The sequence below is a fragment of the Nannospalax galili genome, unplaced genomic scaffold (genome assembly GCF_000622305.1).
Source record: "Nannospalax galili isolate Female #2095 unplaced genomic scaffold, S.galili_v1.0 scaffold180, whole genome shotgun sequence".
NCBI classification, from domain to species: Eukaryota; Metazoa; Chordata; class Mammalia; order Rodentia; family Spalacidae; genus Nannospalax; species Nannospalax galili.
This window is the reverse complement of record NW_008348199.1, coordinates 557,245-570,003: the sequence shown is the minus strand read 5'-3', so window position 1 is coordinate 570,003 and position 12,759 is coordinate 557,245. Positions and strand designations below refer to the sequence as shown.

At 57.7% G+C, this 12,759-nt stretch overlaps 1 protein-coding gene across 2 annotated transcripts in view; it reads right to left on the bottom strand.

Moving 5' to 3' along the window:
- Positions 1-547: 547 nt before the first annotated feature.
- The window catches only part of Wnt7b (Wnt family member 7B), a 44,360-nt gene continuing 32,148 nt past the window's right edge, over positions 548-12,759 (bottom strand). For both annotated transcript variants that reach the window (XM_008844687.2, XM_008844686.2), the window contains exons 3-4: positions 8,739-9,010; positions 548-3,040 (exon numbers count right to left, since the gene is read on the bottom strand). In XM_008844687.2, the coding sequence (XP_008842909.1) occupies positions 2,561-3,040; positions 8,739-9,010 (752 nt within the window). In that variant the 3' untranslated portion in view covers positions 548-2,560. The remainder of the gene's footprint in view (positions 3,041-8,738; positions 9,011-12,759) is intronic.

Genomic DNA, 12,759 nt, shown 5'->3' with positions numbered 1-12,759 from the left:
GAGAGGAATGCCATTCATGGTAGACAGTACATGATCACCATGGGCAGTGGCCAGGTGGGCAGTAGGGGTTGCTAAGCCTCTAGGGACCCTGGGCTACCCTCCTAGGCTCTGTGAGAACCAGAAAGGCACCTGACACCCACCATCCAGAACTGGATAGACCCCCCAGGTCCCAGGCCTAGGACTCAGGCAGAGCCAGGGTCTTCTGCTCTCTCTTGCTGAGGAAAGATTGGACCAAATCTGCAGTGAGTTCCTGGGCACCAGACCCCTAGGCCTTATGTCCCTGTAGCCTGAGCCCTGTGTTGTTCAGAGAGGCCTCAGTGTTTGTGTCTAGCCCCCATCCCATACCCAGGGACAGCTAGATGCCGGAGGCAAGTGTGATGGGTCCTGCTGGTCACAATGGAAAGGAACAGGCTTCTGGCTGGCAGAGGAGGTGAGGATGTGGGGGGGAAAGGCCAAGCCTTGGTGGACAGTGCATGTCCCTAACCTGCAGGCAAGAGTTTCAATACAGGGTGTCGCATGGGACCCCCCCACACACTCATTTTTCTGATTCCAGCTTTTATTGGGGCCAAGAGCTCCCCTCCAAGGGAGGCTGCAGCACAGCCCGTCAGAAGTAGGGCACTTCAAGGACGTGCAGGACCCGGCCACCTCTGTCCCAGCACATAGCATGGGGGTAGCCAGTGCCCCACCTGGGCCCACTGATGACTTCTCTCCCCCAGGGCAAGGGCTGCAGCCAGCTGTGACAGCAGGTGCAGGTGCCTGGTGGCCCAGGGACAGTGCGAGTTGCCTCGGTGGCATCAGGGCCCCGAGAGTCCTTTTCAAGCAGAAAGGAAGAGCCTGGCTCAGGGGGACAGCAGCCGAAGCCACCCCCCATCCCCTCCAGTACCCAGTGTAGGTCACAATAACTTAAGAGACATGACAGACGAGGGACAGGGATGCTATATAACAATATAAGTTAACCAGGCTCCTTGGCAGGGGACACTGGGATATGGACTTCTGCATCCCAGGACTTGGGGTGAGGACATGGAGGGAGGAGAGGAGGGTGGGACAGTTCCAGTGGCCCAGAGGCTTGGAGTGTCCCAGTGTGATGGGGATACATGGCTGGATGCAGGGCAAGGGCAGATAGGGGTCACCTTCCCCAAGTCAATGTCCAGGCTGCCTGGCTCAGTGGTCACCAAATCCCACATTCCCATGGGCTTTTGCTATGAAAAATATTCTAAATGTAGAGCGGCCTATGGGAGTGACCAAAGACAGAAGCAAGCTGTGCTCTTGCTCTGGATAGTCCCTGCCCATCATGTGCTGTGGAGGAGAGGCTGGGAGCTTCAGAGAGGATGTACCCAGCCTTGAGCGGGCAGGACCCTCTCTGCCCCCATCTGAAAGGTCTCAGGCAAGTGAATAGGACATCAGAGAGTCTCCTCATGGTGTGGGGACCCTTGAGCAGATGTCTGTGGACAACAGCAGGGGCCCTGGCAGGCACAGCCTTGGAACCCTGGATGCCAATTCTTTCACGTAAGGGTCAGAGTGGAAGGACAAAAACCCCCCAAAGGCACTGAGAAGGGGGTGCAGGCTCGTGCCACCCTGGCCACCCCCAGAGCTTGGGTTCGGTGGGGCTATGGTGGTACAATCCACAGAGCCATGGGGTCTTCAGTAAATCTTCAGGGTGCTCTGTGCTCATCTGTCAGATGGGACAACTGTCCCTGACCTCTCTGGGCCCTGCCTGTCCTGCTGTGCTGTCCTGCGGGTCAGGCTGGCTCCAGGGTAGAAGGGGCTGGAGGTGGAAGCCTGTGGTGGAGGGCTGGGAGGGTAAAGGCCTGGGGAGAGGATGAGGCACACCTGGAACCTGGCACAGGTGACATTTGATCTGCTTGACAATTTCGGAAAGGAATGTAAGATGGGCTATCATCAGAGGCCCTCTCAGGTCATGCAGGCCCCCACAACCCCTCCCAGGGCACCTCTGGGGCCCACACACATAGTCAGCCTCCCTGCCAACCCCGGCCCCTCAGATCTGCAGGCGACAGAGGACCCTCAGGGGAGGAGCTGGCAGTGGGGTGGCCTCCGAGTACAGAGTTAGGACTGACTACATGGTCATTAGTACAAATCCTCTTCTGATGCTAAGAGAACATAAATAATCTTGTCAACATCCATCCACACTGCCCAGGGCCCATGAGATGCAGCCTGGGAAAGAGTTTTGAGCGCAAATGGTAGGCATGGCTTTCTGTGTCCAGCCACCAGGCAGGGAGGTGACCCTCAGTGTCTCATGGTCACTTTGAGGTTCACTTTCCCCAAGAGAAGAAAAGGAATTTGCTGGTCTCCATTGGGTACCAGACCACTGACCATGGATGTTGGGTGGGTTGAGGGCACACAGCTCTGCCACTGGAGGGGACAGAGTTGGTAAGAAGGAGCCTGGAGCATGGGGAGTAGGTGCAGGCCCCTGCTGCACCCCGAGCTCCTACCCTCTCCACCTGCCTCTGCCCACAACTGGCAGGGCTGGAAGCAGGAAAGGATGTGCAAAATGCTGAGAGCTGGGGTGGGCCGGGGCACCCAGGGCAGGTGCGCGGCAGCCTCACTTGCAGGTGAAGACCTCGGTGCGCTCGCTGCACGTGTTGCACTTGACGAAGCAGCACCAGTGAAATTTGCAGTTACACTGCCACACTTTTGTGTACTGGTGCGTGTTGTAGCCGCGCCCGCAGCACATGGTGTCGCAGCCATCGGCACCCTGCGAGGTGCGGTTGCACAGGCGGCCCTGTGTGCCCACGCTGCCCGTGGCCGCGTCCTCCTCACAGTAGTTAGGTGACTTCTCGATGTACACCAGGTCCGTCTCCATGGGCTTCTGGTAGCTGCGCAGCTGTTTGATGCGCAGGAAGGTGGGCTGCCGCAGGCGGCTGGCACGGACCACCTCTACCTGCACGGCGGCGTTGTACTTTTCCTTGAGCAGGTGACCCACCTCTCGGAACTTGGGCAGCGTGGTCCAGCAGGTTTTGGTGGTACAGGAGCCCGACACGCCGTGACACTTACACTCCAGCTTCATGCGGTCCTCCAGAACCTACAGGAGACAGAGCAGAGGCTCAGCAGGGCGTGGGGCACCCAGGGCGCCCTGTGTCGTCTCTCCTGCCTCCTCGTCTCCTCTCTCAGAGCCCGACTGTTCACTCCTTTAAAGTGCTGTGGCAGGGTCCCTGTGTGCCGCGCTCTGTTAGAGTATGGTGTATGTGATCAAATGTATTTGGTTAAATCCATACGATGACCGTTTAAGGAGGCACTGACGAGGGAACCTGATTTTCAGGGCCGCAGGTGGGGACACCAGGCTGGGAGAGGCCCAGCAACAGAAGGTGATAAATAAATATCCCATGTCTCCTTCGCCCTTATGCCTGGTGCGAGTCTGGCAGGTAGTCGGAGCTTAACAGCCGGCTACCTAACGACAGCGTATGTGCAGGTGATGGAGGGAAATGGGAGGGTGAGGGTACGGGTCAGCGCGGCCCAGTCGTGCCATCCTCTGGGAAGCTGACAGCCGGGACAGGCCGGTTGTTGTTCTTTCTCCCTAGCTGCACGAGGGCCTGGGCTGGGTGCAGCTCTCTGTTTTCCTTGGGCCTCCCTCTTGGCCCCCGGAAGGCTGGTTCCCAGAGCCAGCCCTGACCCCAGGTACTCATTTACCCGGATCGAAAGGGTCCTGCCAACCGGCTTGATGAAAGATGGGGGGGGTCACTGTTAGCTGCTGCCCTGCGAAGGGGCCATTTATCAGCTGTCGGGGACTCTACTAGCCTCACCTTGGCAGCCTGGGCCTTTGGGGATTTGACTCCTACCCCCTCCCCCAGGCCGGAATCCACTGTCAAGGGCACCTGTTTTCGACCCCCAGATCTGGCCTAGACAAAAGCCTCAGCAAATAAATGAATGAATGGATGGATGGATGAGGGAAAAGAAGAAAGAAGCAGTCCACCGAGGGCCACTGCCCAGCACCTTCTCTGGACCTCACAGGACCTCTGAGGTTCACCCAGTGTAGAAGAAAACGGACAGGTATCAAACACCCAGGGCCTTCGGGAGCCCACACCCTGCGGGACTGCCGGTGCCTATGGCGGGGTGTCCTGGAGGAAGTGATGCCTGTGATGGGTTTTGATGGGTGAGTCGGAACTCGTTAGACAAAAAGGAAGGTGTTTTAGGAGAAGCTCAAAAGTCACAACTGTATCATGAAGCTCGAAGGGAAGAGGGGCCACAGGCCCTTCAGTGGCGCTGGGCAGGCCCTGGGCTGGTACCTCCCCAACCTCATTATTCTCCAGCTAAGTGAATGATGGTATTGATGGGTAAAGGACTGGAGCAGCTGGCCGGAAGGGAAGCGTGAACCCCACCAGGGATAGTCTAAGGCAGGATGGACCCAGTGTCCTGTGGAGCAGAGTACTTTGGGGGCTCTATGGGTAGAGTGGGTGGACCGGAGATGCCTGGAGGTCAGGCCTGAGTAGCCTCAGGCAAACCTAGGACCTGTTCTTTGTTCTTCCCTGCCTTCCCCATCCCCCATCTATCCTCATGATTCTCTAGCCCCCTCATCTGAGCCCCTGTTCTTCCCTGCCTCCCCCATCCCCCATCTATCCTCATGACTCTCTAGCCCCCTCATCTGAGCCCCTGTGCCGTGATCCAGCTTTGCTTGGCTCTGTCCCTTCCTTCCACTAGCCTTCTTCAAGCCCAGTAAGTCCCCTGCCCTGGCCACTGTGTACTGGCTGGCTGGACAGGCCTTCCCAGATCCCAGGGTGCAGCAGCTCATGCAAGCCCTAGCTGACAATCCTCCTCCAATGGCTGAGACCAGGTTGGGGCCAGGTAGGCCAGTGGCCAGCCATCTGTGGTCCCACTGTGCCCAGCTGCACACCCACCTCCCAAGTCCCTTCTCCTCGTCCTTTAGCCCTCGCCCAGCCCCTACCTCCTGAGTCTTATCAGGGCTCCCCAGCCTCCTGCTCCCTCCTGCCTGCCTGGGGACATCAGACCCTGTGCAGCCCTAGTAGTGACAGAGGCAGATGAAGTTGATTGGGCAGGTGTTTGCAGAGCAAGGGGCTGAATCCTCGCTTGGCTGGGTCCCCTGGGCTGGAGCCTCGCCGGGAAGTGATCACAGGATTCAAGAATGCGCCGCTTCCTTCTCCAGGGCCCTTGCCACCAGAGTTACGGCAACAGTGGCGCCAGGGGCGGCCAGGCGCCCAGGAGACACCTGGAAGGGGCAGAAAGGGCTGCCCACCTGAGGGGCTTGAGCTGAGTCTGACTGCACTGCAGGCCTGGTCCCCCCCAACACACACAAGGGTGTGGAGTCGACTGCGCCATTGAGAAGGGCTGATGGGGTGTGTCCAGGGCTTGGGAGCAGCGCTCCTTTTGGCTAGGCTGAGGGAGTCATTAGACCAGGGACAAAGACCTTCAGGGGAAGGCTGGACGGCTCTGGTGTCCCTCTGTCCCAGCAGGGCAGACTTGGGTGGGGAGGGTGCCTCACCGTCAGTGCAGATGCAGCTGGGGAGAGAGGCACCCTGTGTCTCCCTCATGCCCTTGGCTTCCTGAGCTTTCGGGTGGCCTGGCCTCTCCCACACATGCAGACATGGCCCTTGACTGCTGTTCTCACTAACTTTGGATCCATAAGTGGCTGTGGATCTTGCCAACTTGGGGGTAGTAGCCGGCCTCTGGACTCAGCATGGGTGTGACCTCAGGACCGCGCAGTGAGGACGAGCCTACCCAGCACCACTGTCAGGGACCCTTGGTCAGTCAAGGGCCGAGCCAAGACATGACCCATGGCCAGCTGATGGGGCACCAGCCCCATCCCCAAGTTGGCCACACTTGTCACAACTTCCTTCCTGGTGGGCACCCACTGAATTCCTGGGCAAATGCAGTGGTATCCTTGGCATAGCACCTGACCTTCCCACAGGGGCCAGCACTGGCCTTGTCAGGACGGAGCAGACAAACCACAGTTTCCAACCTCTCAGGCATCAGTACTGTCTACCCCTGCCCCTGCCCCTGCCCCATGGGGTGGGGGGCACCACACCAGCGACAGAACTACTTGCTCACATCTGCATATTCTTGGGGAAAGGTTTGAGTGCTCTTTCTGCCTAGGCACCAGGGGGCACATCTCTCTAAATCCACCACAGTCCACGAGGGGCCTGGGGAGGGGAAGCAGTGCAGGGCTAGTGGTCATGGTGAGCAGAGCTCTGAGCTTAGCCTGTTCCATCAAAGCCTTTTAGGGGTGCCCACCTGGGTCCCTGCAGCCTCAGGAGAACAGAAAGTGGGGTGGTTGGTGGCTGTAGATTACCTCCCATGAGTCACATCACAGGAAATCTCAGAAGTGACCTTATTGGAAATAGGGTCTTTACAGATGGGGTTAAAGCAAACATGAAGGTGTGTTCACCTGGAATAGGCCTGGCCAAAAGGCAACTGAGAATTTCCTCATAAGAGACAAAAGAGAAGACAGCCCAGGAGAGGCCACCTGGCTCAGAGGCAGAAGCTGGTGATGAGGCCACAAGCCAACAAATGCTGGGGCCTCTAGACGCTGGATCCCTCATTTTTCTATCCCCCAGAGCCTTTGGCGGAAGCATGGCCCCGCCCAGACCTTGATCGCAGGTTTTAATACCAGAACAGAGGGAGAACATGGGCCTCTTTCACTGTGAGTCTAAGGTACTCAGGAGCAGCAGGCATAAGGTGTTGGCCCACCCCTCTATACCTGCTTGATGCCCCAGGGTGGGTCCGGATCCAGCACTGGAGCAGTGGGGCAACTTCCAGCCCCCAACCTACCATCATGGCAAGCACTGAGCTGCTGGGAGGAAAGGACCCATGTGCAGTTATTATCTGGCCTTTGGGGGCTCAGGTCAAGGTGTGCTCACAGCTGTACAGGTGAGGCTGGCAGAGGTGCAGATGGGGAGACTGAGGCTCAGCAGAGGGACAGGTGAACTCCCACAACTGGGGACAGAGTTGGTGTGAAAACTGTTAATTTTTTTTGAGACATTGTCTTTTTATGTAGCTCAGGCTGGCCTCAAACACAATCTACCACAGCCTTCTGAATGTGCTGTGTCTGGGTACCACCAAACCTTTTAGAGCCCTTCCTTTCCTGTAGCCAGCCTCTATGCTGCTGCTCCCATGATCTGTGCCACATTTCGTTCATGGCATGCCATCCTTGGGTCATTCCTCTGCCCTCAACCCCTCAGCTGGACTATCTTCCCCATTGCCAACCTCCAACTTCCTGTCTCTCCTGGGGCTGGTCCTTTCTGCCCCCCTTGTGCCTCTTTATCAGCCTATGTGCTGCAACCAGCCCACCCAGTCAGTCCCAGACCTGAACTGGACATAACTCCAGGCTTCAAGGCCCTTTGCCTGGAGTCCTTGTCCGTTCTCACATCTCTGGGGCTTGATGTACCCATGAGCAGCGACTAAAACTCAGGCCCAAAGTTGGCCAGCTCTGCAGCTTGCCTGGGGCTTACGGTCCTTATCTGTACATGGGGACAGTTGGATCTTCTCCTGGGAGGAAACATCTGCCCAGAAGCCACCCCAGAAACTCGAAGGCGTCCATGAGAATCCAGCCCCACTTTCCCTCTGTGTTGGTTGGCCTCTTTCTTCAGCATCCCCGGCAGGTGGGCTTCGATCACATACTATGCATTTGCTTGGGTTTGTGGCTGCCTTTGAGCTCACTGGAGGCCACACGGCCACTCTTCCCCCATCTGTTTGCCACTGTAACCTAACACCCCCCAACCATGAAAGACACCCCACATCAGAGTCAACCCCTCCCTGAGCTGTGCCAACCCGTGCTCACTCCTTAGGCCCGACTCACCCACCCCTCCTGCTGGCTGGAGCTGATTATGTTCTGCATGTCCTTCAAGGCCCCACTCTGATGCCACCTCCTCCAGGAAGCCTCTGTGCTTTCTGCTGGGCTCCCAGGCCCTGACACCCTTAGGTGACCCAAGATCGCACAGTCAGGGTCATGCTCAACTTCTCTCTACTGCCTGGCACAGAGGAGGGGGCAGGCAGTGCTAACTGAAAGAGTGGCAGACATATCGCTGGCCTTTCGTGACCTCCCAGGGTTGGAGGCTCTTCAGCTCGTTTGCCTAGAAAGGCCGGTCCATTGCAGGCCCAATAAGCCCCTGGCTCTGCAGACCTGGGTGCAGCCCCCAGCGCCCAGGAGCCAGATCCAGCCCGTGTTCTGCTCGGCTGGCTGCCCTATCTCTGGCCATCTTGCCGCCAAAGCGGCTGCTCCTCCTAGCTCAGTATCTGGGGGCCTCATCTCCCTGCGGTGGCCAGGCTCGCCCTGACTTCTCCCCCAGTGTCCTGGAGTGATTTTCCTCCATTAGCACCCTCACTCCTCCTTCCCACCATGTGCAAGGCGGGCTGTGCTCCAAGAGCCCCCCCCAGCTGGCAGTTCCTGTCAGTCCTTAGAGCTGTCTCCCTTTTGTCCCGTCCCCCTTTATTGGTGTGCTGATTAGGCTCTGAGAGCGGGGATGTGGGCTGTGGCCTGGGGCCTTGACCCACCTTCAGGTCCCCAGCCAGGCCCAGCTCACACCCTGCATTGAAATGGGTCCTACGTGCCCACTCTGGGGGCTGCTGCTGCACCCCAGGTAGCCCCAGGTTTCATACGTGCAGGCAGGGCAGGGAGGCTGCCCGGGGCTTTGCAGGGAAGCAGAGGAAACACAGGAAGACCTGGCATGCATGCTTCTGCAGGTGGGCACTGTGGCTGCCATGCCCACCATGTCTGCAGGCCTACCTTCCCGCCCACCGTGCCTGCTGTGCCTACATGCCCATACACCGACCTTCCTGCCCGCCTCGTTGTTGTGGAGATTCATGAGGCGCCTGGCGTTCTTCTTGATCTCTCGGGCATCCACGAAGCGCCGGGAGAAGTCGATGCCGTATCGCACATCAGCTGAGCAGCCGCCCCACTTCCAGCCCTCCGCCTGATTGTAGTAGCCTTGCTTCTCCCTGTCACAGCCACAGTTGCTCAGGTTGCCCTGGCTGCAGGCGGCCGTGACTGCATGTGCCACGCCTGCTGCGGTGATGGCATATGTGAAAGCGGCCTCACGGCTCCCTGGGGAGAGAGATGACACGTGTGGCTGGTGAGGCCCCAAAACTCTGAGTCAGGTGGGCACAGGGGACATAATCTACTTGCTGTGTGACCCCAGGACTCATCACCTGCCCTTTCTGAGCTTCCAACTCACCAGAGTGGGGCTGATGAACAGCAACCAGGAAGTATGTGGTAAGGTGTAGAGCTGGTACTCAGTGTCTGCTGTCACCACCAGCATGTAACACCACCATCCACTGTCTCTCCCTGTTCCCAAGAGACCTCAGCTCAGCTACTGCTTCTGTGGACAGGCCATTTGTGCATAGAACATGGACTTCTGGGCCATGAGAAAGCACAGGGCCTCCCCATTCCCACTCAGGAGTCCATCTCCCTCTGTGACTGGACCTTCAGTCCGCTCCAGGCTTTGGCCTTCCAGGTCTCCCTTTCTTCCCACCATCTGGGTAGCAGTCCTACCTCTGTCCTCTCTCCCTGGTCATAGCTGGGTCCTTCCCCCTCCCCACCCCAAGCACCTTCACTGACTCCTGTCTGATGACAGGGCCAAGCCTATGACTGACCGAGCTGGGAAGGGAAGCCAGGTCCCCCACCCTGCCAACGCCTGCCTGGCTTTCTCATCCCTCTCTCTGTCCTCAGGGATGACTCAGGTCTTCTGGGTGTGGTTCACACCTCCTGTGGGTTTCCTGGTCTTTGGGATTTCCTGGTCTCTTCCCCTTCCGAAGCCTGGCTCTAATGTTCCTCCTGAAGGCTGCCTTCCCAGGAGGAGGCCTTCACTGCTCAGGTGGGGACATTGTCCACATGATTAGCCTTGTAGGGGACCACCTGGCTCTCTTTAGGTCCAGAAGCCCTTCAAGTAGATGGGTCCAGCTCAGATTCCTTCTTTATCCTCCAAGGCCCCAGGCTGGACTGTGCATGCCTTCCATCCTGGCCCTCTCTACCTACCCACTTCCCAAGTCTGTTATCAATAGTATGTGTCTAGCACATGGCACCGTGTGGCCTCAGGAAGGCCACTCTGGGACCCAGAGTAAACTCCAGTGAAGGATGGCTCCCTATCATCTCAGTCATGGACAGCAAGGCCAATGGTCAGATATGGAGCTGGGAAGGCAAAAACCCAAGCCCAAGCCATAGCAAGGCCTCATGCCAGCACCTGCCTGCCCCAGTCTGTCCTGGATGGCTGACTGCTGGCCCTGCTCTGGGAGACTGAATGGGTCACCACAGAAAACTGGCAGAGAGTCAAGTTAGGTCCATGAACACACTTTGAGCACCAACTATATGTCTGGCCTTGTGGCAGCTGTTCCAGGCACTCTACGACCATCTACCTACCCACCAGCCAGCTGGGGTGTGCCGAAGGGAACTTCTTCCTGGTGGTGGTGGGGTAGCCTGACACCCTCTTCCCCTGAGGCAACTTCCCTCAAAGTGAAGACAGGGTGGAGTCCCCAATCCCAGGGGCCTGGGGTGAAGAGAAGTAGGGGGCACTTCCTCCTCTGAGAGACCCAAGGCAAGATATTTCCAGTCAGAGAGACCAAGACCTCCAGGGCTGGCCTGCCTGGACCTGGCCTGTCACAGCCTCCACCTTGTCCTGCTACCCTACTGGGTCCCCCCCACCCCCAGCAGTTCCTTTCTTGCCAGAACACATTCCCAGGGCCTGTGGGCTCCAGGCTCTGATGGACAGGAGATAGGAGAGATATAAGCCAACCTCTCAGCCCAGTGGGCTCCTCATGTTCCATGAAGACATGGAGCAGCCCTGTTCCTGCACTGCTGGAGGCTGGGCAGGAGCCCTAGATAGGATGGGGACTGGGAGGATATAGGAATCCATGTCCCCGGCTCTAAATTAGTTCAGGAAGACCCTAAGGGAAGGCCTGGGTTCCCTTCTGCAGTGCTCAGGCCTGGCAGAGCCAGATGATGAGCTATCCAGGGATGGTGGAAGTGGCCATCCAGAGAAGACTCAGGACCCTAGAGGACATCCTAACCTGCCTCTGTGGGGGAAGTCAGGCAGGCTTCCTGGAGAAAGGGTTGCCTTGTGTAATGACAGTCTCTGCAGGGAGCAGGAGCTGACTCCTAGAAGGTGTGTGTACATGTGGGGGTGGGAGGCACACAGGCTGTGGAGTGTGTGGTACTGGGGAAGTGTGCAGTATGGTATGTGTGAGATGTGGGTGTGGAGTATGATGTATGTGGCATGTCCGCTGTGTTGTGGGATGTACATGCTCTGTAGCATGTGTGCCCGTGCTCCAAAGGCACTCAGGAGTCTAGAGCTGGGAACACAGGGGCTGTCCAGGTAACATGGGACCTGGATACAGCAGATCTCACAAGTAATAATATTCCAAACCCTTTAGAAGCAGCTCACAGAGCAGAGGACACCACCATTATCCTCATTGAAGCCAGAATTTCACTCCACTGTGCACCCAACACCTGGATCCTCCCTGTTCTCAGAACTCTCAAGACAATGAGACAAGGCAGGTTTTATACCCATTTTGCAGAAGAGGAAACTGAGGCATGGAGCGGGTATAACACTGACTATTAACGGCTGAGGTGGGACTTGAACCTGGCTCTGGGTGTTTGGAAAGCCCAGATAGACTGCAGAAGGGCTGAGGGCCTGGGCATAGATCTCTGATGACCATTCTGTCCCCAGTTTAGCCCCTATATAGTCTGTGATCTTGGAAGGAGACAGGAACAGGGAGATTTGTGGCACCTTGGGGAAAAGATACTGTGTATGGGTGAGTTGTGGCCCTTGGAGTGCAGAGGGGCTGGACAGTGGCCAGAGGCCCCTGGATGGGAGCTCTAGGAAGGCCAAGCTAGCTTCTAGTGAGCACAGTGGAGAGAGGTCTGGAAAATTCAAGTGATTGTGCAATTTTGTAATGGGTGCAGATGGTGGTAGGTGTCACCCAGAGGCCGAGGCAGCCACCTGTGACTGCTCACCTCTTCCAGTCTAACCACTAGGCTGCCAAGACCAGTCAGGAAACTCCCAGCTTCTCCGGCCTGTCTTGAAGCCCCAGGCAAGCAGGCAGGTGCCCAGCCTGACTGGCACGGTCCAGGATGACCGAAAGTCTCCCGAGTGTGTCCCGCTGCGGGTCTGGGCTCTCACCTGCCTGTGCCCACACCCGCTCCGACTCTCTTACTCACCAGTTACTCATCAGGTTGCCACTCCCACCATGGCCTTTTTATTTGGTTTTAATGAGCCAAGCCCTCCGTCTGTTGCCGTGGAGACAGGGAAAGGTGGAGGAGAGAGAAATGGTAGTTTGGGGGAGAACAACCCCAAGTGAGGTCCAGCGAGAGGGGCTGCCACGGGGCTGCGGGTCCCCACACCCGGCATGCTCCATGTGATCTCATTCCGTTCTTCAACCAGACTCAGGTGCTGGCTCAGAGGGCTTGGTGACTCACCCCAGGCCACAGCTTGCCCAGGTGTGGAGCAGAGAGTGAGCAGGGCTCTAGGCTTCCCCAACTCCCTTCCCAGATCCCTCCAGGGACCTTGCCTGGGGCTGTTCAGGTCCCTGGCCTGCTTCCATAATTTCAGATTCAGAACTCATCTAGATCCTTTGACCTGGAGTGGGGACCTGACTCCACAACGGTCCAAAGGTCTCCAAGGCAACTTCCAGTGTCCTGGGCTGGTCTCCAAAGCCCCCAAGGCCCGACACCCCTGTCTGCTCCTACCATGAGCTGCAGTTCAACATGGCCAGGATGAATGGTGGTCCAGCTGTGGGTAGGTGTAACCCCCTGTAGCATACAGGAACTATCTGGAAGGAAAGGACCTCCCCCCACCCCCA